This window comes from Homarus americanus, unplaced genomic scaffold (genome assembly GCF_018991925.1).
Source record: "Homarus americanus isolate GMGI-L3 unplaced genomic scaffold, GMGI_Hamer_2.0 scaffold37032, whole genome shotgun sequence".
Lineage (NCBI taxonomy): Eukaryota > Metazoa > Arthropoda > Malacostraca > Decapoda > Nephropidae > Homarus > Homarus americanus.
The window spans coordinates 10607768-10634678 of record NW_024731852.1 but is presented as its reverse complement, the minus strand read 5'-3'; the positions used below and the strand labels follow the sequence as shown (position 1 = coordinate 10634678).

The window sequence follows — 26911 nt, the reverse complement described above, 5'->3', positions numbered from 1 at the left end:
ACACTAACACTGCCCAATCACGACATTAATAAGCAAGTTTCCACACCAATCTCAGTGACTAATGTCGACAACCCAATCCATACCACTTCAATTGTTAGAAATCAATTTCATTTGTCACGAGTACCGACATTGATAATCAGAATAATCACTACCAATCAAGCGGCCATAGCACAAAACCTAGTTAACACTGGTGGCCACGACAAAACCTAGTTAACACTGGTGGCCACGACAAAACCTAGTTAACACTGGTGGCCACGACAAAACCTAGTTAACACCGGTGGCCACAACACAAATCATTGCTAACACTAGTGGTCACAACACATTCCTAGCTAACACTTTCGGCCACAACAACCTAGCTAACATTAGTAACTTCAGCACAATAAGGCCACAATAGCATACCAGATAAAGCTAGCCACATTACACCAGCGAATATTGGCCATATATTCCCAGCTAGCATTGGTCCCAACACAAACCCACAACACAACACAACCTTAACGTGTCCACAACTCAACACACCTATGAAGTCACGGGTTGAAATGTGCACTCACTGACTGTAGACCGGTTAGCAACAAACAGGATACTGGATATATGCCCAGATGCACAGACACAACGCTCGACACTACTAAACGACATAACACCCGAGGTGAGGTACATATCATTGTTATGTAGAAATGCGGAGACAGGTAGACATACGCGGTGAGGCTTCGCAAATCCCTGCTTCCCCGAGCTACTCTTCACAGGCTGCCTGCCCACCACTAGCAGCAGTCTCTAGTGCACCTGCCTACAAGCCACTATGGCTTGGTTTGTAATAAATTTTGTTCATAAACAGCTTATATATCAACCAATTTGGCTACATGGCTGTTCAACAGAACTGAAATCCCATCACTGTAGATATAATTAGGTAAAACAGAAACAATTACAGTAGAACTACAAGTGAAACATGAAAGAGCAAGCTATGCATCTCCGGGCGCACGGACGGGCGGGCAGGTGACTGAAGGTCATGGGAAGGACTTCACCATCCCCCACTACTCACTACACTCCACACGCAGCACCACTACTCACATCCTCACCCTGCCTCTACACAAACTCTCCTCCAAACGCATCACACTAGCACAGTAGGACGGGAGAGTACCTAAATAGTACTGGTCAATGGAAATCTCTTTGATCTAGTGAGTAATAAAAAAACCCTACATTGTTTTAATTTAAGATTGATAAAGTCTCAACACTAGGGACTGACGATGGTGGCCGAGGTGTCTACAAGCTTGTAACACCCACATCCCCTTTAACAGTCTTCACGAAATACCAGTAACAACTATTATGTTATTATGTAAATTCCAAATCCACTATTTACATATGAAATCAAAGGCAACATCCAATACTTGTGGTTTCGGTTGTAAATGTATCTGCCAGACGATATCCCAAGAGTAGTGTGCGAGTTAAAGCTGCTGACTTACTTATTACTTAATTTAAACCAGAGTGGCACCTTTGCCAACTCCTCATTCTACTATCAATAGTTATATTTCACAACTAAAATGCCTGTGTTGAACGTACATTATGAAATATATCTTAATTCTGATCACTGGACAGAATGCGCCAACATTTCAGTTCTAGTTATAGCAGAAACCCGCACATTAATGCATTTAAGATTTCCTAAAGGAGGTATAAATTTCAGGTAATTACCGTACAGCTTTTAAAGTAGTTAAATAATGAGGTTTTGAGTGTCACTTCTGACCGTATTAGGATTGAATTTTAGCTCCACGCAAGGTTGCCCAGCTCGGCTTCTTTGATTGTGCGATTTACGTATGCATTCGGGTGTGTTCAGTAACTCAACCAGGAAAGAATATATATAGTGTAACAGCTGTAGAGTCAGCTTATATATTGATCTGATGATGTGGTTCTTTGCATCCAATAACACCCCCTCAACCCGACCGCCGGCCACGAACTCATTTCCGAGAACCAGTTGGCAACGTGACGCACGGCTCAACACAAGGGCAGAATCTTACAAGATATAATTAGTGAAATACAGACAACACTGACGTCCCCAGTGAGAAAAATATTAGCAGAGATGGATAGGGGCTGCTGAGATACCACGGAGTGGTAGAAGGGGGAAAGAGTATCACGTGGCTATCATTGGAGTGGTCTGGCCTCAGTACTGCCAAGCAGCCGTGAGTCATACCATTTCCTCACGAGTGTTCATTACACCCAAGCTCCCATATGTATAACAAACACGTAGCCAACAAGGCCCAATAAAATTATTTCCAATTCAAAATTTCAATTGTTTTCTTAATGGTGTGACCTACAAAATATACTGTACGTTGGCAGATAACTGGTCAGTATGTGTGGGTAACCCTGCTTTTCCTTAAAACTTAAGGCGTATCAGTCTTCTGGCATGACACGTAATATGGTGAGTAATATCAAATGTCGAATTTTTCATCGTTATGAGAAAGTTGGTACGATAAGATGGAGACAGTAACGCAAGGGGGAATGGGTGAGTCACTCTGAGTCAGCACGCACCTACCACTCCCAATCCCCCTTTCATTTACTAGTCGCTGCATGTACTACCAACACTACTATCACCCTCTCTTTAAAACGATGCACCATTACGGGAGCCACAGAGTAACAAGTTGCTCTCCACGTTCACAAACTCTCTTTAATCAATACACGAATGAGCCAACTTTGTATTAAACTAATATTTATTTCAGGAACAGTCTAAGAGGGCTGTCGTTTATCCACTGATGGTAATAGACTAGGATTTTCTCGGTGTGATCGATTGCAGTGAAGAATGTTGGCGGAGCCTGGCCTCAACCCTACAAGCACTGGGGCTGGCGGTCCACTATCTGCCTTCCAACAACACTTCACCATTATCTCATGTTAATTCTCTTCCACTCTTGTTCAGCTGGAGAAGACATAATTGTAGGTGGGTGTGTGGGTGGTGGAGGTGGTAGTGTTGGAGCGAGTATTGACGTGCAGAGGGCGGTCTGGTGGTGCTGCTACAGCTGCTGCCCACGCCCAAACAAAGGACACGCTGCTCCCAACTCCACCTTCCACCCCAACACTCCCTCACACCAGAAATGGTAGACAGGTAAGAGCTACGAGCTGAGACATACTGTGTGACCAGTATATTCACCTCATATTCACTGTTGGTCACCATTAGCGAAGCTTGGGGCTGCACCACGCTGGCTCCAGCACACAGGACGCTTGGGCTCCGCTGACCTTGATTCACTTTCCACCTTAAAATCCTCAATATATGCACTGAATAACATATTCACTTACATCATTGTGCACGCATACATCGCAACTGCATGTCTGCCTTACTTGCTACACAATAGCACACAATAAGGGCAGATATCGCGTGGGAGTGCGTGTAGGTATGCTCCCGTCTTGTATGTCCACTGTGACGAGACTGCTGGTGTTAGTTGGCGCGGGGCGGAGAGCGGCGCTGGGGGAGGGTGGGGGGGACAGGAGGCAAGGGGGGGCACCGTACACGCACACACACACAAACCCGCCACATTCACCTCAAACTCCTACCTATACATCTTTAAATATAAATATATCCTAATATTCCTCTTAACTTCCAATTAAACAGACGGTAACCAAATACTTGTAAGAGTAAAATATGCACCAAATGCAAATAAACGGCAACTATCATGGCCTTTCCTTGTAGCCAGGTCGCTTTCCCCCCGCTGCCCCCCCCCCTCCCCAACCTCCCGTCTGGCTATCTCCCTCCCTCTCCCTCCTTCCTCCCGACCACCAATCGCCCCACAGCGCCCTCGCTTGGATTTGTTGGATTACTTACACACAGTACTGACTACTACTACTACTTTACATACACCACCTCAGTTGAATTAAAAAAAGGTTGAAGAAGGCATGGCAGGGATGCAACACTCTAACAAGTGTCATGGGGTAAGTGGTAGTTAGGTGTGTCTAGCGCGAGGTGACAACCCCTGCCAACCGTGCACCGTTGTGCGGCAAGACGACCACCTCTCCTCCACAACCAAACGCACCCATTTTCCTCACCCTACAACCACTGTCTACATCCTAACCCCTAAATGCCTAAATCATCTTATACAGGGACACTCCGACAAACACCAGAAGAGACGAAACGCGCTTCCTGGCAAGAGTGTGTGCCAGGCCACTTTATTAGCACGCTGGCAGTTGTTTGCTTGGTGGTAGTGGAAGGTTGTGTCGGACGCACACGGTAAACCTGTTCGTTGCTAGGGTACTTACAGGCTTAACAATACAACCAATTCATAGGTAAACATGAAATCCTTATGAGCTATTATGTAGTAAGCACAAACATTCTTGTCACATGTACTGACACCAAATTTTGTTTTATAGTTATGCAGCGTCCTTTTTAACCGAGTTATATAATATTGGTTAGAGCTTTACGTCCAAGTTTACGCTACGAAGATGGTATGCGCACTCTTATCCTATATCCTTAGTGATAATATTAATGCTTTCTTATCAGTGAATTCCTGTCGGTGTGTTATCAGCCATCCCATTTGCGTCCGTCAGGTAATTATACACCAAAGATAAGACAAGAGGTTTTTATCACCCCCCTTTACACACGGGGAAGTACACACCAGATACGCCAAACCGGGGTTACTGCGGTTCACACTAGCTTTAAGTTTCTACAAACGACATAAAGCACACATAAGATGGTGTCTTTGTGTTCATACTAATATATACACCAGCTCTGGATATACAATGAAGCATACCATACGTATTTGACCTGATGTGCATTTAAGATTAACCCAACAAGTATAAGCACATGACCTTAAATACAATAAAAATAGAAACATATACAAATACACACAACAGGTATACGCATATGACTTGCATTACACAGGATACACTCAATGGACTTATATATTCAAATACATCCACACATTACATGGAGGACACTCAATAAGCATACGCATACCCTGAAATGTATAAGGGGTGACAAGCATCGGAAACACTGGTTACTTCTCAACACACCGACATGTCAGATACCCAGCCTCGAGTGAGTTAATCTGTATTCAAGCAAATTGGATTTACGCATCTCATATAAGCTAGCCAAGCTCTGGTATAAATTAGCTACTGTATACGAACACACACACACACACACTAATGACTGAGTAACAGTGGCATCATGATTGTCACGTGTGGCGTCATCTACAAAAATAATAAATTATAAAATTATGTATTTGAGTCAAGTATGAAAATATACACAATACCGTAATCTTTATTATTATCTACACACAATTTCCCTTTTTTTACCGTTCATGTCACCTCAGTAATTACTCCATCATAATCCTTGTACGTGTTCAAGTTTTGAACTCTGAAAGCACTTTTTTCCTTGAACACCAAAAAGCGCGTATCATGTTATAATGCAAGGACAAATGTAAAGTACTCAGAAAGGAGATGTAAACAGGGAAACCAGATACCAGATGAACAACGATGCCATAGAGAAATCCGACTGCGAGAGAGATTTAGGAGTAATGATAAGTAGGAATCTTAAGCCAAGTAAACAATGTGTTTTGCTAGTAACAAGGCTAATAAAGTACTTGGGTTCATACAAAGGAGTGTTAGTTACAAGACTAGCGAGGTCATCCTAAAACTGTATCTTGCTCTTGTGAGACCACACCGACGTAGAGCGAGGGGCGACCTGATAGAGGTGTATAAGTGGAAGGCAGGGCTAAACAAAGGGGACATTACAAAGGTACTCAAACTATCCAACCAGGAGCGAACTCGTAACAATGGTTTTAAATTAGACAAATTTAGATTTAGGCGGGAAATAGGTAAACACTGGTTTGGAAACAGAGTAGTGGATGAATGGAACAAGTTACCAAATATCATCATTAACTCGAATACGCTGAATTGCTTCAAACATAGGTTGGATGCTTATATGAGCAATAGGGGTTGGGTGTAAACGGGACTGCCCAGTATGGGCCAATAGGCCCGCTGCAGTTTCCTCCATTCTTATGTTATCAACGTTGTTATGGTAAGTATCCCAGCTCGTGTACTGTGCCTTCCTAGTTTCACACTGGTATACTGTAGTACACTTGTTGCCAGCTCAACGTGATGCATTCTTTTTACACCGGTGCAACTCCCTGCGACACCACCATGAATTTATTAAAGTTACACACTTCCTTCCACGGTTTACACACACACACACACACACACCTTGAAATTTACCTCTGTCGTCCTGAGAATCAATAAACGCAAGGTGGGGAGTGGATGTTAACTTTAAAGCCGGGAAACAGTCAAGCCATCCACACACACATCATGCCAGTAAAGCATCTCGACCTAAACGGCTACGTACACAAATTCCACATAGGCAATTCAGCATACTGTACCATAGACATAATGTACGTGCTGGTGAGGACACACACTATAACATGGTAGCAAGGATCTGATAACCGACTTGAGATATTTAATAACTGACCTCAAAGATCAAGAGCCGGAGTTGGCGTCCTGCCAGGAGGCTATTATGGCGCGACTGAACAAGTTCCGTCTCTTTTATATCGAGGAATTTCCTGTAATAAACTATCTACCTTTAAGACTACGAGTGGCAGTCACAAATTATTAACTCTACCGATTTAGAACTGGATAACACCTTTCTTATCTATCTAAACAGAGAGATGAAGTCGAGATGAGACTCACTCACAAGACATAGCAATATAAAATAACAAAGGCCACGTTCCCACTGTTATTGGTTTTCCAAATGATGGTGAGGTGAGACACTTAATGCTGTACGGGAGTTCCAGCACGAGAGCCATGTTATATGGTAAAGTACCAGTGTTGAAGGCTCTCAGACAAGTCATGACAGCCTACTACACCACAAGTGGAGAGCAGGACGAGTCAGGGAGGTACAGGATCTTGGCTGACTCACACTACCAGGGTGGCGTGGGCGTAGGACACAACTAGTCGATACCTCTTCGTCCCTCCCTCCCACCCTCCCCTGCACAGCCTGTATACGGTTCAGCTGAGTCAAGGAGAGAGACAATCTCACTCACCCTTACTCTAGTGTACACCGCTTCACAAGCTCCTCACACATCACCAGAGAAACGAATCTAAACCCTAATTCTGATTTCGATTCCTTTTGGCCCACTTGCACTATGGTACAAGCTAAACCTTTATTCTGAGATCCATCGGCTTACACAGCTAGTCATGATAAACACCACATTGTACTTGATTGCCCCCACAACGTAGTACACCCTACGACCCAAGTTAAGTGTTTTTGAGCTCAACCGACTCATACAGATTACACAGCGCTTACCCAGCACTAACATGTTGGCTCTACAATACGCACGGTCATCCACCTTTCATTGTTTTTACACAAAATAGACATTCAAACCAGAAATTCAGTAAATGAAATGACACAAAAATTATGCGCACACACACACAATATTAATACGAAACAGTATAATGAGCTACATATTAAATCCCAAATCATATCTCCACTCGTGCATATCTTTACAGTACACAAACATGAGACAAATAAAACATCTACCAGCTTCACTGGACACAACGATACTGATGCACAGGGTTAGGGATCACAACAACAAGAAACACATGAATGACTACAACTACAAAACAAGTAATGAAAGATTAAGTACACACAGGAGTAAAGGAAGAGAAATAAAAAAAGAAGCACGCGTGTTGAGGGAGGAGCGAGGGTTGGTGACCGGAGCCCTTGTTATACAGGTCACCAGGTCCTCTCCTCTCTCTCAATTCTCTCCTTCCTAATGACTCGTTCTCCTTTACTGTAACTACCTCCCCACTGTCAAGCCATCATCTCTTTTATTCATAATGCTGCGATCCTCATTCCTTGTCACCTCCCGTCTCAATTATCCCCCAATTTCGTCTTCCCTTTTTCCAGGTATGTCCAGTGTAAAACAGAATAGACAATTCCCAGAACAAAGAATCTATTCTTTAAACTATCTAAAAGACTCAACAATTCACCATACAAAAAAGTATCCCATCAAGAAACAAAATATCGCCAATCTTAAGACAAAATACAGCGAGTATAAACATTGATACGGTTCAATATAAACAATGTAGAGGAATATTAGTGGCTTCCATAGCAAAGAAACCTTGTAGTCACGAAGACTCCAACGTCAAGTGACTGGGGTGGAGGGATCAGATTGTCAACGCTCTAGCCTAGTAATACATTAACAGTGAATGCAAATATTTCTTGTTGGGAGTAAGGAGTGCGTTACCCATTAGGGCAACACAAGGGAGCCTGCCAACACGCAGAGCGTAGTTGGCAGCCAACGACAAGGTGGCCCCACTACACTAGGGTTGTACACAATGAGAACACCCACGACATCAATAACCACACCGAAAGTATCAACACCGCTTGGAGATTGAGTAAGTGGATGAAGAACAGTAGCAACAACAGCAGCAACAGGAGGAAGAAGAGGAGGACTGGAGGAGAAACAAAAAGTCAACAGACTGGGCCCACCAAGATACCCACCACCACCCGGGGTTACTACACTGGCAACGCTCCAGACCCACCACTGCCCCCTCCACCCTAACCCTCCCTTTATCCTTCCCCCACCCTCTCCCCTCCTTCCCGCCTCCAGACTCTTCCAAAATGTCCTCCAGTCTCCTCCATACCTCCCACATGTTTCTCCTCCTGCCACCTTCCTCCCCTCCAAAGCACTTTTATTCTTGTCGAGCGTCATCACGATGGTAGTCTGGTCTGGTCCCACCCAACTTTATGTACTTGGCTAGCGATCTTGAGACTTAGTTGACAGTTAAAACTGTAGCAAGAACCGAACGGTCCCCCAGTGGGGACACGCAAGAAGTCGCCAACTAACTACTCCGAACACACCTTATCAACACAAAATTCACTTGACCTTCAATCAACCTTCTTGCTCCAGCATGGACAGCTAGCAAGCAAGCAAGATGTCGCAGTGAGGCCACAACAGTCCCGTGTATCGTAGTGTAAACAGTCAGTCACGTTTTTATTACAGGTTTTGTTCCAGCAACTAAATGGCTGCTGCCCCCTCCACAGACAACGTCAACGAGTGACGGGTGGGTTACGGTGGTAAGGACCGGAAGTAGGACAGTTGGAGGTGAGTGCTGCAGCAGCTCCCGGCTTGCGCTGGCCACCATGCGATCACTGACCCTCCTCAGCCCCCCCCCCCTACGTCCTCCTCTCACACTCACACCGCCGCCACCCACACACTGCCACCACCCACATGCACCATCACCATGTCCACCTAACACTTATGTCTGTCATCGTTCATTAATGAGGACCGTCACGGTGCACCGAGTGTGTTTCCCACCCATTTCCCACTGACGCATCTCAGCCGGAAATCATAAGCAGATGTAAACGTCATATCCGTTACACGACTTATCTACCTTCAATGACCTACAACAAAAAGATGATAAAGTTTAAAAGTTCCCAATTTAAAACTGTGTGTGTGTGTGTGTGTGGTGGCGGTAGACATTTCCAGTGGCGGATGATGTAATGAGGAGGTGGTGCTGATGAAGTAGTGACGAAGTGCACTCTTTAGATCTTGATGGTGGAGACACCCTACCCCCCCCCCAAACAGAGTTTTTCAACGTCTATGCTGTATCTCCCTCCTCTCTCTCTCTCTGTATGTGTGTGTGTATTAGCAGTACAGTATGCATATGTGCGGGGGTTGGGAGGGAATGGCTACAAGTGTACATGTGTGTTAAGTGTGAAAGGGGTTATAGAGGAAAACTTCACAGCTGCACATAGTTGCCGTAATAGCTGGTGTGGTCACAACATGACTCATCTGGATGTCAAAAAGTGAAGAACCCCCAGTCTCCCCACCAAGGTCAAGCTTCCTGTAGTCAGTTACCTTCGACCAATGATGTATCACACAAAAATGAAGAAAACAAACATCTCGTATAATCATCTAGAGTTAGCCAAAATAAAATATTAAAAGTGGAGCCCCGCAGTAAAGTGATTAAAAAAGTTTGGGGGGGGCTGTTACCAAGTACAGTTCCCATAGTTAACTTAGCCTATGATTATCTACCCCAAGTGGATACGCTGGATGGATATATTTGCAATAGGGGTTGGGTGTAAATGGGCCTGCCCAGTATGGGTCAATAGCCCAGCTGCAGTTTCCTCCACTCTTTACGTTCTTAAGTGTTTCTCTTCCAACCTTCCTTCTCTTAACTTATATCAGTTCATTGGCTGGTCTTCACTTTCCTATACAGTGCCACATCCCCCATACTATCATGTACAGTGCCACATCCCCCATACTACCATGTACAGTGCCACATCCCCCATACTACCATGTACAGTGCCACATCCCCTATACTACCATGTACAGTGCCACATCCCCCATACTATCATGTACAGTGCCACATCCCCCATACTATCATGTACAGTGCCACATCCCCCATACTACCATGTACAGTGCCACATTCCCCATACTATCATATAGTGCCACCACATCCTCCATACCACCAAATACAGTGGCACCACATCCCCATGCTACCATACGTTGTAGTAGGTTACCATCACCGGGAATACCCATCAAACCTGACATTAGCTTCCTTGTTCCTGGCCCAAGTGTACAGTTTGTGGCCACTGTCGTTATTATGTTAGAATACCAAATTAAAAGGTACAGGTCAGGTAAGGTAAGGATAGCAAGTATATGAAAATCTCACTAACCCCTCCCCCATCCTTATCTACACGACCCTTAAGTAGATGTCAGATGTTACCGAGGGGTCCAGGGGAAAGTGCTCTATCTTTTACACACATAAGAACATAAGAATGGAGGAAACTGCAGCGGGCCTATTGGCCCATACTGGGCAGTCCCGTTTACACCCAACCCCTATTGCTCATATAAGCATCCAACCTATGTTTGAAGCAATTCAGCGAATTCGAGTTAATGATGATATTTGGTAACTTGTTCCATTCATCAACTACTCTGTTTCCAAACCAGTGTTTACCTATTTCACGCCTAAATCTAAATTTGTCTAATTTAAAACCATTGTTACGAGTTCGCTCCTGGTTGGATAATTTGAGTACCTTTGTAATGTCCCCTTTGTTTAGCCCTGTCTTCCACTTATACACCTCTATCAGGTCGCCCCTCGCTCTACGTCTCTCGAGGGAGTGCAAATTAAGATGCTTTAACCTGTCTCTATACTCAAGGTTCCTAATGCCCGGGATTAGTCTTGTCATTCTCCTGAATTCTTTCCAAGGATTCTATATCCATTCTGTAATACGGTGACCAGAACTGAACTGCGTAATCCAGGTGTGGTCTCACAAGAGTAAGATACAGTTTTAGGATGACCTCGCTGTCTTATAACTAACACTCCAAGACTAGCGAGGTCATCCTAAACTGTATCTTGTTTCAGAGACCACACCTGATTACGCAGTTCAGTTCTGGTCACCGTATTACAGAATGGATATAGAACTTTGGAAAGAATTCAGAGGAGAATGACAAGACTAATCCCGGCATTAGGAACCTTGAGTAGAGAGACAGGTTAAAGCATCTTAATTTTGCACTCTCGAGACGTAGAGCGAGGGGCGACCTGATAGACACACACACACACACACACACACACACACTCAATATATCTGACTGGACGTCTCTCGCTCCCCTCCCTCATTCCACCCTGGTGAATTATGTCCATAAATCTTGTCTCTATCACTGCCAGGGCGAATATCCCAGCCCCGTCTCTAGTCCTCCCATAAATCTTGAAATATGTTCTCCTTCTCTTATTACACTCCCCCGATATCCCCTTTGTCGCCGTATGTTCTCTCGCTCTCCTTACACCAATGGATATAATTTTCCCTCCTATTCTTTTTGCCCGTTGTTTTTATTTACTCTTTTTGTCTTGCACTGGCTTAGTTTGTGCTGCGCGCGCGCGCGTGCGTGTGTGTGTGTGTGTGTGTACTGGAGCTGGACAACAGCCAAGGTACAATCATCGTTCACTATAACCTCCTTGGCCGGCAGGTAGACAGGTACATGTACAAACATACACGTGTATGTGGAGGGGGGGGGGTCAAGTCATCCCTGCAGCCACAACTTCCCCAGCTGGCCGCCCGTACCTGAGCCCTCCCTCCTGCTGCTCCTCACCTGACACACCACGTATTCACCCCCAGGTGAAACCCCCAACCTCACCTCCCGTTACCCACCCACAACAATGCTCCAGCTGCTCCCCCATCCTACCCTTTCTCCCTCCCCAAGCGTTAACTACCCTTCCAACCATACCGCTCCCTCCTCCCTATTAACTCCCGTCCAGATGTACTGCCCCCCACCTCCCCAGTAGCCAGTCACCCCTCGACTTTAAGGTAGGGGCACGAGGCCGCACAGCCAAGCCTCCGAAACAAGGCTACTACACTAACACTACCTAGCGCAGTGCTACACACTGTACTGTATTGCGGCTGGCAGATTCAAGTTAATTAATAACACGTGTTACTCAAAAATATGGCTCACCAGGAACTTCTGTGATTGTCTGGCTCACCAAGAACCTCTGTGATTGTCTGGTTCACCAAGAACCTCTGTGATATTCACCAAATACGTAAACTTAATAAACCATAGCTAAGTCTTATAAACCAAAGGTGACCACAATAAGCTACAGGTGACCATTTTAAACCACAGGAGGCGATAATAAACACAGGTGGTGATAATAAACCACAGGTGACCACAATAAATCACAGGTGACCATAATAAACCTATAATGATCAACTTTAATAAATATATAGACGTTACTAGCGTGGCAGATTAGTTACTTTCTCTTGGTATTATAGTCGTATGGGAATTCCTCAAACCAAATGCGAACTCAAAGAGCAACTATTTATTAATTAACTGAATAGCATGGACACATTGACAGATCAATATATCGAAGTTACTAGACACAGACTCTCGGACACAAACATGAAATGGATACACTTCCCACCGTAAGTAACAACCTATGGATAGCTCTGACAATGACTCACGTGTGACCTGAGGGAGGCCCAACGGGTGCTGCTGGACTATATCTCCTATGGGAGATTCTGCTAGCTGGAGATGCGGTGCTGGGGAGGAGCTGTCGGCTCCTTCCCTGTTACAATGATGATCCGAATGCTAAACTGTACATGAGAGGGAGCTGCAGGACTTTGTATTGGTGTGAGCGGAAGATATCGTCACTAATCTGGGTGTGTCTGGTCAGGTGACATGTACTGACTGGATGGTAGCTTCTTGAGTAACACGGTCATGTCGCCGGGTTAACTCTGGGTCAGGTCTTACTGTCACTGAAGGGTGTGTCAACTTACATGGGTTACCACGTGGGCATCTACTTACTGTTATATGTGTTAAATTTCTCTGGGCTGTAAGCTGTAGTCTGATAAACAATCATTACAATCCACAGGTGACCATAATAAACCCCATGTAACCCTAAGAAACCGCGGGTGAACTTCTTAAATCACAGGTAACCCTAATAAACCACAACAGAGGTGGGTGTGATAATCCATAGATTCCAATTACCCATAGATATACAAGTGAATCTTGAGTGAAGGTAGCATTATACCACAAGCGGAGCTATTAACCAGCCAGGCGAAAACCTGAAACGCCCTGAACCATAACCACCTGCTACAAGACCCTTACTTCAGCACGCGGGTGTGGGGGGGGGGGGTCCTCCTGTGCCATCTCATTCTGACATAACTCTCCATCCTGGTTCTTTATACACACTGACGACCAATCTGAATTAACAGCATTACCCACATACTGGCCCGCCACCACACTAATGGATGGCATATCATTATCGCCATCATCCTGTAAGATCGGGCGCAGATGTTGACGGTAACATTACACTACTCTCCCTCCCACTGCTGTATTACGTGCACGAGTGTATGTTTCTCCTCAGCATACAGCCGGTGGTCGAGGGCCTCGTGTGTTAATAATTCCACCAAATACATCCTCTCAAGGTAACGAAGGGCAATAAGTAACGCGTTCATCATCCCTGGGCAACAACAAACACACATAAACGCAACACCTTGGCCCTCATACTGAAAAGGGTAATGTCATGTGTCTTTAAATACCCTCCAGAATTACACGAGGAGCCAACATTGGAGTAAGACTGAGTGTAGGGCGTGTAGATGAGACGTCTGGCACACGATGTTGGGTGAGATCACAGACCTTGGCACCGTCCCCTGGCACCGCCCTCACACTGGTGAGGCTCAAACAACCTCCTGCCCCACAACGCCCACATCACTTGCACACCCGACACGTTGCCACTTATCAATGAATCTTGGTAATAAGAATCCTGACACGACAACACACTGCCAAGTAAACATTGCCGCCAGATATCAAACACAGACTTGAGTGTTAGCCAAAGGTGAGGAATAATATACTGTATATGGTGACCTCAGGAACAGGTGGCGGGTACTTCAAGGTGACATACATGGGGACTTGGGTAAAGGAGGCGGCGTCCACTTGGCCTCGCCCCTCGCCACAGTGTCAACACAGGGCACCACCCTTGTCCCCACTAACCCTCAACAGGTACTGGAGAGAACGATGGCGGGTAAATATAGCAGTGTGGAAGTGGTGACGACGTCGCGGGGAATCCCTGCCTCACTCCTACCTACTGACCCTTACAGTCGCCTTGTATCGTATGGAAAAAAAACACTTCCGGTTGCAGAGTGTCAATGTTACACGTCCAGTGCCATTATTCTACTGTGTACATACAGTGGGCGATGTTTTATTAACCAAACTGTCAGGAGTGTGAGGTATAATACCCTTAATCACGACATACTATATAAATATGTCACTTTCCATTAAATTACTATACAGGAGTGTAGCTATAAACAAATGCTGGACACTTATACTAACATTTTTGTGTCTAGAAAATGGTAAAAACTGGACCCCCCCCCCCGCGATGACGGGAAGTTGTCGCCGGCAACATTGATCATGGCGGGGCAGAAAGACACAACCAAGCATGCTACAAAATACACTTTGGATAAACCTGGATAAATTATATCAAACACACCAGACCCAACTCTAAACTCCTGCCATCACATCAATACTGCCCAGCTTCCGGTAGCTGGCTTAAGGAGGTGAGCACCAGGGCCGAGTAAGACGATTTCACCCTGTCTTGGTGTATACTGTACACCCAGCAGGCCTGCATGTGCCCTTTGGCGAGAGAAGTTGAAAACTCCACCCCCCCCCCCAGGAGACGGAAATAGTGATATTACGTACAAGTGTGAGATAAACATGGCGAGCGTGGTGACAGCGTTGACATATTCAGCTAGGTTGAAGGGCTGATATTTTTAGAGGGGTGTGCCGGTGCGGGGATCGCCAGGCCCGGCTACAACACACTGCTGCCTACTATAAATCATAGTAGTCCTCACGGCCAACGTTTTTAGATTCACACAACTGCTTCTCCACACAACGCTAAAAATAGCCCAGCTAACTGATAACACGTCCACGGTTATAACTTCCAACTTTAAGTTTATTTTTAAAGAAGATATTTAAGAATTATCAACCTGTTATGCCAATGTACCCCGTAAGAGTTGGTAACCTTTTCTGCACACATACAGAGCCTTGTAGTGGGCGGAAAGCAGTGGAAGCTGTGATAACTGCAGAAAAGTGTGTTAATGTCTGCCCTGACCAATGGGGATTAAGGAACCGTGGAGGTGAGGTCCACTACAACCTGAGGTGAGGGAGGGCCTTGGTGAGAAAGCCCCACTGGACACATCACAGCACCGCACAGGTTTCTCCACCAACTGTTGTCAGCGCAACCGCACAACTGCTACAATTTACTATCCAGCAGCCAGGAGAGAGGGAGGGGGGTAGGAAGTGGGGTGGGGAGGGGAAGAAGCAGCAACTTTCACCACTAATACTGCCGCTCATACACCCCCTCCTCCCCTCCCCACTAGCCACCCCTCAAGGCTCGCTGTCTGTGGTCGTGCCCGAAAATGACTCCTCGCCACTAATTCTCTCAGCAGTGAGTGTTCGTCGCGTCACTCGGCTCCCCACGGCTACTCTACCATCCCTCCCAGTAACCTTGCTGTCACCATAACACTTTCGACAGTAGGCAATCCTCTTAAAACATCCCTCACTTAGTCAAGATATTCTCAGTATTCACAAGATTTTTCCCTCCCCGACAAGCCTCTTTAAAATGGCGTTATGCCTGCGTATGAATTCCGAAAGCATTATCCAGGTGAAAGTGAGCATTTTGACAATAGTTTTTAATGCAGTGACGACGATTTATTTTATTGCCTGAATGATCGTGTAAACCACAACATTTCCTCAACACAATATGACATTACTGTTAAATTGTAAATCTGCCATAAACTAACTTTAATTTCCCGTCGAGTACAAGTACTTGTGTGAGGGGGCACCTCTGGATTTACAGTTAACTTGTGCAGCGTACTCCACTAACTCGTGTGTAAAATCACCAGAGAGTTTACCACCTCAACCCAAAATCAACTCCTTCAACAAATTGACTTGATCAATCTCTCTCTTTTCGTGTTTACTGACGACATTACATGGAATTAGCCTTGAGCTTACTGGCTGGACCACCTCCAGTGTTAATGGTGTGCAAACAGATGAAACACGTCAAGCCGTGAAGTGGGGGGGTGAGTGTTTCCCTTGATTCGGATCCGGCGGCTGATCTTTTATGACTATATAGTGGCAGTTCAATTTGGTTTTCATTCCTTTTCAAGGGCAACTGGTCCTATTTTAACGAATAGCTTAAGATTGCATTGAAAGCGGAGCGGTACCGAGTCTAATTCGGTTGCAACACGCACGCACGGATCTGACACTACTCAAACACACAGTCAACCTGAGGCACTATCCTGTCTTCCCCTTTTCCAATTACTGGATGAAATCACTGCACCAGTGTCTGGCTTCTCCTGTGATGAGTCAATTTCCCGGGGACTTCTCTAACAATCACAATTGGGTCCAAAATTGGTCATTTCTACCTCAGCTAGAGATTTACTTTGCCTAAGAATATCCTACTCTACCATACTACAGGAACAACTTGGCCTATTGTTGATCTTTCCTAAATTCCTACCATGGCAGGATCTGTAACTGGTCTTCCTACACCGAGTGTCGGTCTCTTCTACCCCACACCTGGGTCTAGGGCCAAACAAGAGCTCAAGCAGTCACAGACCTCACTCAGGCTTGCATAACCTCACTCGCCAGGTTAATCGAGCTGAAGAAACTCATCCCAGTCTCTGTTGAACGTGTCGACTGGTTTTTGTCACAAATCTCTTACATTTACCAGCAACAGGATGAAGTGCCTCCAAGTCCGAACGTTAACTTCTTTTACACAATTAAATTTCTTTGTGGAGGTTGTATTGTGCACCAGATATATTGTGTGATCCACTCACTATATTAAGGAATTATTAAAGCCAGCCATGACAAAATATTAGCGCTTTTAATGTAGAATTTTTTGATATGCCTCTGGGGCCTACTTTCAGTATGCCATTTAAAACTGAACCCTTTTTAAGCTTTCTCGATATTTTTATTTTAAAATGATTCAATATCTGCCGTTAAAGTCGTTCTAACATTTCTCATCATGGCATTTTCAGCAGCAATACATTAGGGTGAGGAATGAGACACTACTCTTGGTCACCAGGCGCTGAACGTCTCATGTTGGGGTTCACGGGGCCCAACCCATAATCATCTTCGCTGACGTAACTCTTGCTTGGTTGCTCTCTCTCAAGGTAAAGTCATCCGCAGGAGGAACGTGAAGAGTGTGAGAATGGTTACTCAACATTTTTTTTCTTCCACTTTCATGTTACTGCAAGGGATCACGTGAAGCTAAGGCACCCCAGCTACTTCACCCGATGATTACATAACCCTTTAAGGCGGGGTGTCTCACTTTGGTATTTTATTCTAGCTAACGCCAGTAGATTTTATACAGCTGGCAGAAACCCCTAACTACCACTTAATAGTCATACACCCTAACTCTACACGTGTGGGTAGGGGGAGGTGGGTGAGTAGGTTAGGTTAACGCGGTTAAAATTCACATGAAATAAGTTGGGGAGCGTAATCACCGTGGCACGATAAGACGAGGAAGTCTTGTATTCCCTTTACACCTGAAGAGGAACACCAAGCCATCTTCCAGTTTTCATTACTCGCGATATTTTTTTCCTACATGGCGAGTCAATTTTTCCCCAGTTAAGCAACACTCATGTTCCGCTGCCATCCACCTCACACGCCACCAACCATACTGACACGTATATATGCTGACCATTACACCACAACGGACCCCGAGTTCGATCCCCGGGCAGGGTGAAACTATGGACAAGTTTCTTTACGCCATTTGCCTCTGTCTACCCAGCAGTAATTAGGAACCTGGATGTTAATCGATTTGCGGATCGTATTCCGGGGTAATGGTTAGCCAGTGCAGTTGGCGAACTGTCCAGTCTTCTCAGACTATTCCATTACACTGGGTCATGCAGCTCGTTAACTTAAGGGTGTGGTTGTTGTGTTGGCGACTGCTTCTACACCTTAACAAATTCACGCCTAGGAGGCCCTTGGGCAGGCCATCCTCGATTTCGAGGGACTTCCATCAATATTCTATTACAGTATGTCACAGAAAGTTGAACAGCTACACTCCAGTGTAAGTGTTTATGAAGATTAACAGCCTTTACAATATAACCTTACCCCTTCCTCCCCCGGGTAGCGTTCGGGTGTCTAATCTTACGGTGAAATGAGCTACAATGTGGCTAATCTTCAGGCAATCACAACATTAATGCCTGTCTAAATGTTAGATCTCAGGCAACAAGTTTTCATTTCCATAACCGTGAAGGTTCCAATACACGCTGCGACAATTACTTAGTGTGGTTTTTATATATACACCATGACAAAGTAAGAGATTTGAGATAAGAGGGGCCACCTAAGAGACAGGGCCAAGGTCACCTGGCCTGCTGTAATATAGTTTGTACTATCTTGGAGTTCAGCTACCTGTACGATGGATGGTGGCAGCGTGACTGAGGGAACGAACGACTTTACGTGGCAACAAGTGTTTAGTCAAGTATGATGAGTGACGTGAGCATGAGTGGGCGAAGTGGGTGTAAAATAGGCGGGGGAAATGTATGGTTCACCAGAGATAAGAATTCAGCCAAACGTGTGAGTGTTGTGGGCGTCAGGGTGTGTACTGCCAGCACCACGAAACAACAATGCACTGAGGTCTCGGTACCGTTTGATACAGTGCCAGACTCACTCTCCACTTCTTGGCAAACACAACAAAACACACACACATTTCAGCCAACTTTCATCTCGATAAAAATAAAACCCACTTTTCACCTCCAATAACATTTATAAGACAAAAAATTAAATGAGATCCCAAAGCAAAGGTTAGGAATATTTACCCGCGGCGTGAATTGAAGTCAAGTGTAACAGGTGACCCAGACATTAGCAAATAGTTCATTGTTTTAGCTGTAAAAAACGTCAGGAGTCACTATGTCCTCAATAACTTCACACAACTTATACGAGTAAATCTCTACCCACTATACAATATAATATGTGATTTACAACACAATACTACTCATTGATATATATTTAATATACCGTATGTGTATATAAAACAACTGGGAAAGTCAGGTGTGAGTCAGCCAGCCACCCTGCCTGCCAGGTCCATTGTGTTCAGTCTGACCTTGTGACTAAACACACACACACGAACCCCCCTGACCGACACCACCAAAACACTACCATACTTCCTCTTTTGACACACTTATCATCTCCTCCCAAATTCACTCTCGTCCTTCTCTCTTGACATTTGTAAACTTATGGTGTGGGTGTGTGTGTGTGTGTGTGTGTGTGTGTGTGTGTGTGTGTGTGTGTGTGTGTGGAGATCAAGCTATTTATAGGATGTCCTACCCACTTTACGACCCGGGGAGACAATGCCAGCTGGCAGCCTCCACACATACACAAACAATCACACATACACTCTCCACACAAACGCTACACGTGCAAGGTGTGTGATGTACAAATGGATGGAGGGAAGGAGAGTGGAAGCGTTCTCACCAGCACTCAACCAATTCCCACAGTCTCCACCAGTCACCACTTTTCACCAGTCTCCACCAGTCACCAACCTTCTCACCATAAGCACGACAGTTACAAGCATGAAGGTCACACATTATTTTCTCGTGACCATCACCATCACCCTCCTTCCTTCCTCCCCATCTCCCCTCCACCAAGGCTAACACCATCGCCATATTCTCCCGCACTACATTCCATTATAAACATTACCAATAATACACGAATACAAGACGCCATACTTCAGAAACACCATCGTAAATAAAACGCCACTTGCATGTGCAACCAAACTATCACTGCCATAATCCTTCCCAACACTACTACTGCTTTACAACGCTAGTACAGTACCTATATAACCATTACACTTCAACCAACATCAAACACCGTCACCAGTCCAGGGAGTATCTGGAGTCACTCACACCACCACTACATCAAAAAGTGAAGGGGTCACTCACTCGCCGCCGCCACCATTAGATCAGCGTGTGTGGGGGAGGAGGAGGAGGTACACTCACAACAACAGGGTACCCTCGCTCTCCCTGTGACGGGGTCAGTGTACAGAATCCACTTGTGTAGGGACCAACAGCGGGTTAACCCGGGAGTCCTTCGGGCCGCTGTGTACTCAACCACTCACACCACGTCTCGGAAATGCCAAATGTTCCTTCGTCCCTCCCACCACCAACACTCACACTCCCGTCGTCTTGTGTAGGCCATCACTCTCCCCACCATGTTCAGCTCACTCATACTATCGTCTGGAAAACGCATTCACTCTTCCCAGACGATCATACATACACCACTGATGAGATACATACATACATACACAAATCTTTACAAACACGCACACAATTTGCATGTGTTTACAGAAACAAGAATCATTACCTAAATAAATATATCTCGCGCAAATAAAATGAAGTCAAAATAATAAGCAAGGTAGGTGATGCAGGTGGCCAGATATGCAAAAAGATTTTCCCAAATAATTTTACATCTCTCGGCATTTTCCGAGTTACACGACGACTTCATTTCATTCTTTAAACGATAATAATCAAAACAAAAGAGCATACGACACGGAATAATAAACCAACTACAGTATATCCACACCAGAAACGTAAATATACAACAAAGACAACAGTTTATCTCTCTTTGATGCTACTGCTGCCGAGGAAAACAAAAACACTCGGCCAAGTCCAAAACTGTGAATACATTGAACTTCCTGTAAAGTTTCCTGCGTGCTTAATGAAACACGCGGCCATGAATATGAAGGATTAATCGTCCCAACAACCGAGAGGCTGATCGACAGGAGAAACATTAACGCACCTTGGTCCTGCCCCTTGAAACTCAAGCCAACACACACAGCTACATTACACACGCATGCATGTAAATAAACAAGCACAAAGAAGAAAAACGCCCCACAGGAAGAACGAGTGAGTAGCGTTCCGTAAATAGAGTGAGGAGCGTGAGGGAGAGAAGCCCCGACTGACGTGAGGCTTAACCTTGCTGCCTCACCACACCTCCACCAACACTTACAGTCACCGCCGCTTTCCTCCTGTGACGTCATCCACGCTCAAGGACCACCCAACACCACTACCACCTCACCTCGCTGGGGTTTCAAGTGCGGCAGTCCGTCCGTCATGACCTCAAACCTCGCCGCTAATCGGGGGCTCCCCTTCACTCTTATTCACACCACCATCACGGTTTAATGCTCACGTCAACGATCATGGGAACCTGTCAAGTCTACAAGGTAACTTCTATATTTACTACGTGCTTTGAGGTGTTAAAAGATTGTAAATTAATTCAACTGTCTCCACCACCTGCCTACATCAGGGCCACACCCACCCACCCAAGACTAATATCTCCCCCACCTACACCTATTACACATTTGTATCTCCCCACCACAACTACACCCATCAAAACCACGCACTTCCCCCACCAATGGCATGAACTTCCTCTTACCTAAATCCATAATGCAGCCCTGTAACTAACCGTGCCAGCACTCAGGGGGTTGAATGAAAGTGCCAGACTTCTCCCGTCCCAAAATCAGCAAAACCTAAGAGTGTCACGCTCAACACACACACTCCACTCCACATTGCCAGCTGTCAGAAAGGCGTGTAGCGTAGCACCTTTACGACATACCAACTGTTACTGATGGAATGAGAGCCTCCCGTAATGAGGTGAATATTCGAGGAAGATAACCCACGAGATCCAGTTCCAACTAAGGAGACGGGCGGTATATAAACAACGCACTAGGAAACAAAGAGCAAGGGAGGGGGGAGAAGCGGATAAGAATGCAATAGTAACACATTAATAGGATGAGGAAATACCCCAAGATCAAAAAGTGTCAACATAAATCAGCAGCAGCAACAGACGCAGCTAGAACCAAGTGACAGAAAGAAGAGGTCGACAATAAATTAAGCGACATATTTCATCATGTTGGGGCAAGAGGACAGGAAGGAGGAGACAAAATATAGATGCAAGAGACAAGAGAGGAGACGGTGCTGATGTGGTCATGAGAGCGAGCTACACAACGCGACAGATGTGGGCGACCACAAGTAATGTTAGCCGTGACAACCTGGTGGATGAGTGACACGTGGGGGCGGGTCCTTCCTTCATAAGACCCCACCCAAAATACTATATACAGGCACTTTCTGGTTTTATACACTCGTAGTAAATTGTCAAATAACACAGGTATATCTCCAAGAAGTGTATTACTGAACAACATATGCCTTTCACTCACCAAAATATGAACACACACACAAAAACGTTTAAATAGTATAGAACTCCTGTGAACACCAACAAATACAGTACAGGGACTGGAGGGTTGAAGTCAGGTCACACAGACACGGTACCTTCCTGGGTGTTACAGAGCAAACCTGCCCGAGTTTCCACACTTGAGTGACATTTTGCTCCACAATACAGTCTCTAGTGGTACAGGGCGTCAAGTGACTCGCCTGTTGCAGTACCACGGTTCAACAAGTATTTACCAGATAATTCAAGGCGTTATACCGTCTCACTACACGGTCGCCTGCCTCAACACTGGGCCTGGGAGCGGCACAAGGATCCTCCCAGGCGGCCACGCACCACCACCACACTGGAGCCACCATCGTCTTCTCCCGTCAAGACCGGTCACTCTCCGTGATGGTGACGCACTAGTGACCGGGTCTAAGTTCAAAGAGGTGCGTGAGGGCAAGGCGTGGGTGTAGCGGTGAAGAACGAGTGTCAGGAAGAGGCAGGTGAGGTCTAGGAAGCAAACTAAACCCACTGGTGGAGCAGAAGCCGTGCAACAAGCACAGGGCAAACCGGGCCTCGACGGCGCCGTGACCCGGCCCGCCCGCTCAGGCCACGCCGCCCCGGGCATACGATACTGCCACATCTTACAACACTTACTATTACCACACAAACTCACTTCCCAACACCCTAACAACCTCACTTTCCCCACAAATACAGATTATAACATTCAGTAGGCACTTAACACCAAACAAAGATTTAACACAAAGGTAAAAGCGGAAGTAGAAAAAGGATTATGGAGGGAGGGATGAAAACTGTGGAGGCAAGGGAGTCATGAGGTGTAGTCCACCACCACCACGGCCCAGCCACACTCCTACCCTTATACGGCAACTTACCCCGCTTGCTCTTTTATACATCACACACACACACACACACTATGGTCCATCTACACACAAATACAAATATGTTCCAGTCATTAAACACCCACCCCACCACACCCCTCCATATTACAGTAACAACACCACCACTCACCCACCCACTATCATCATCATATCTCTCTCTCTCTCTCTCTCTCTCTCTCTCTCTCTCTCTCTCCTGAGGCACTTCGCTCAGACTGGTTGGCGGTCACTCTAACAGGGTCCACAAATTTGGTAGTGACAACGGCGTTTTTGTCTGCCGCTTATATCCACTAGTAGCCGTGTAGTGGTGGTGGTACTGGAGTCGGTAGTGTAGTGGTGGTGGTACTAGAGTCGGTAGTGTAGTGGTGGTGGTACTGGAGTCGGTAGTGTAGTGGTGGTGGTACTGGAGCTGGTAGTGTAGTGGTGGTGGTACTGGAGCTGGTAGTGTAGTGGTGGTGGTACTGGAGCTGGTAGTGTAGTGGTGGTGGTACTGGAACTGGTAGTGTAGTGGTGGTGGTACTGGAGCTGTAGTGTAGTGGTGGTGGTAGTGGTGGTGGTGGTACTGGAGTCGGTAGTGTAGTGTGTGGTGGTACTGGCAGTCTAGTGGTGGTGGTAGTGCTGGTAGTGTAGTAGTGGTGGTGGTAGTCTAGGATATTTAATATTAAGGTAAATAAATGGTGGCGAAGGTGTGGCTATTGGGGGAGGCTGGAGGCCACGTCTAGTGGTGGTGTTGGTCGTGTAGTGTTACTGGTAGTGTAGTGGTGGTGGTAGTGTAGTGGTGGTGGTACTGGCAGTCTAGTGGTGGTGTTGGTAGTGTAGTGGTGGTGGTACTGGCAGTCTAGTAGTGCTGGTAGTGTAGTAGTGTGGTGGCAGTCTAGTGGTAGTGGCAGTCTAGTGGTGGTGGTGGTGGTGGCAGTCTAGTGGTGGTGGTGGTGGCAGTCTAGTGGTGGTGGTACTGGTAGTGTAGGGTGGTAGTGGTACGGGGTAGTGTAGTAGGTGGTGCTGATGGTATTGGCAGTCTAGTGGTGGTGGTAGTGCTAGTAGTGTAGTAGTGGTGGTGCTGGTAGTGTAGTGGTGGTGCTGGTAGTGTAGTGGTGGTGCTGGTAGTGTAGTGGTGGTGCTGGTAGTGTAGTGGTGGTGCTTAGAGTGGAGGTACTGGTGTTGGTTGTGTAGTGGAGGTACTGGTGTCGGTAGTGTAGTGGAGGTACTGGTGTTGGTAGTGTAGTGGAGGTACTGGTGTTGGTAGTGTAGTGGAGGTACTGGTGTTGGTAGTGTAGTGGAGGTACTGGTGTTGGTAGTGTAGTGGAGGTACTGGTGTTGGTAGTGTAGTGGAGGTACTGGTGTTGGTAGTGTAGTGTGGGTACTGGTAGTGTAGTGGAGGTACTGGTGTTGGTAGTGTAGTGGAGGTACTGGTGTTGGTAGTATAGTGGTGGAGCTGGTAGTGGTAGTGTAGTGGTGATACTGGTAATGTAGTGGTACTGGTAGTGTAGTGGTAATGGTACTGGTAGTGTAGTGGTAATGATGCTGGTAGTGTAGGTGGGAGGGGGGGTATTGACAACAAGATAGTGGGATACCATGATAAAACAGGTAGTGAAATAATACAGATTGGGAAGCCAAACATTGAAGACAATAATTGTATCACAAAAGGAGAGTGTACTTGATCCATGAGTGATATAACACACACACGTTGGTTCCCTGTAAACTTTCAGGGGAACATTATTTACTATACAGAGCACAATTTATCTCACGTTCTTCTAATGGTTTAAGTCACAACATTAAAACCTGATTTGACTGTTTAATTTCGTCAATGCTTCAAAAGTCTGCGGCTGAACATGTGAATTATGGTTTTTCCACAATTTGAATTCCCAGGAAACATAAAAATTTTGAATGGGAATCTTTCAATATATTGATTTCCTTTTACATATCATGATAAACATACCATAGCACCAGAACAAAAGAAAACAATATTATCTTCCAAAAATTTCAACTTGAGGAATCACAGTCCAGTACAATATGACAGATGCGTGATGGTGAACTAAAGGCGTAAAAATTAATGTGTGTAATATATGACTTGCATAATTACAACATAATGCGCTTACACAGTAACCCAATCATAGAGGTCAACAGGGGCATTTTTCACAACCTCCTTAAAGAAAGTGTCTGTCTTTCAAGGTCACTCACTTGTTTCTATATTATGTCTTGTACTACTATTTTACTATGATACTACAGCACAGTACATCTACATTATGACAGAATATTTACTGTAGAGATCCAATTTCTACCTATACACAGGGGGCACTCACCTGGGGCTGAATGCACAGTCTTACTGGTGCAGAAGTCAACAAAACAACTGTAAAATCTTACGAGGTAATCCCAGGATGCATTTAAGAAACCTTATTTTCAATCTCAAATACAAACTTTTAAGAGTGACTGCAAGAAGTACAATACACTAGTGTCGATATTAAATTTAACCAAAGTTTTACCCTGTACTTATTTAAGTTAAAGAAATATCTAGTCATACAAGTTTTGCTGAATGAAAACCAATGATAAAAACTAGAACCAATCAGCAGGATGCCCGAGAAGAATTAATATAGTTTTTAAGTAGCTAATAAATTGTGAAAAGGTCAGGGATAGAGACAACAATGGATACCTGATCATAGTAAGAATCCACTCAGAATGAATTTATAAAAAAATAAAATAAATAAAAATTAATCCATGTTCCAGCTCAAGAAACTGTAAGCCCATCAGTTGTTGCTGGGCAGCTTCAACAAAGTGGTGTTCACTACACGAGGGGCAGACACAAACGGGTATCCCACAAACTTAAGAAAACCCTAAAAAATATAACACAACTTCACGTTACTATTCATAAATACAGTGTACAAGTACTCTGGTTACACCGATTCTTTGATAACCCGTGAAGCAAAAATTTTAAGTGCATTGTTTATTTAAACTTTTATGAACCCAAGGTAAAGACTAACACTGCTATGACTGATTAAACAAAGCACACAATTCAGTCATCAGCTGATTTTTTGCACTTAATGGCACAATCACCAACTGACTATAAATTTCAGATAATATTGGAAGCTTACAGGATACACCTGTAAAACTACTTTACCAGGTTGTAACCACAGTAGGTACCTCTACTTGCAGTAGCTAATGCTTGATTTATTATTATTATTAAGGTCAAAATTTTAAAATAGAAGCCAAAATTCAGAGCAACAGTATACATACAGTACTGTATATCAGTACTTACATCAACATTTATATACTGTACTGTATAGCTCTCTCCTTCAAAACACACACTAAATGGAAACACTGTATCCTTAACCAATATAAATCACA

The 26911-nt window shown here is 45.1% G+C and overlaps 1 protein-coding gene across 5 annotated transcripts in view; it reads right to left on the bottom strand.

Annotated features, from left to right (window-relative positions):
- LOC121868047 (lysine-specific demethylase 3A-like) overlaps positions 1–26911 on the bottom strand; it is an 83228-nt gene that overhangs the window by 22730 nt on the left and 33587 nt on the right. The window contains exon 1 of one of the 5 annotated variants that reach the window (XM_042368314.1): positions 3274–3414. The exons of 3 other annotated variants lie outside the window; for them this stretch is intronic. In XM_042368314.1, coding sequence (XP_042224248.1) covers positions 3274–3293 — 20 coding nt within the window. In that variant the 5' untranslated portion in view covers positions 3294–3414. Of the gene's footprint in view, positions 1–3127; positions 3227–3273; positions 3415–26911 lie in introns of those variants that run through there. One more of the 5 variants, XM_042368315.1, reaches the window with a different exon arrangement.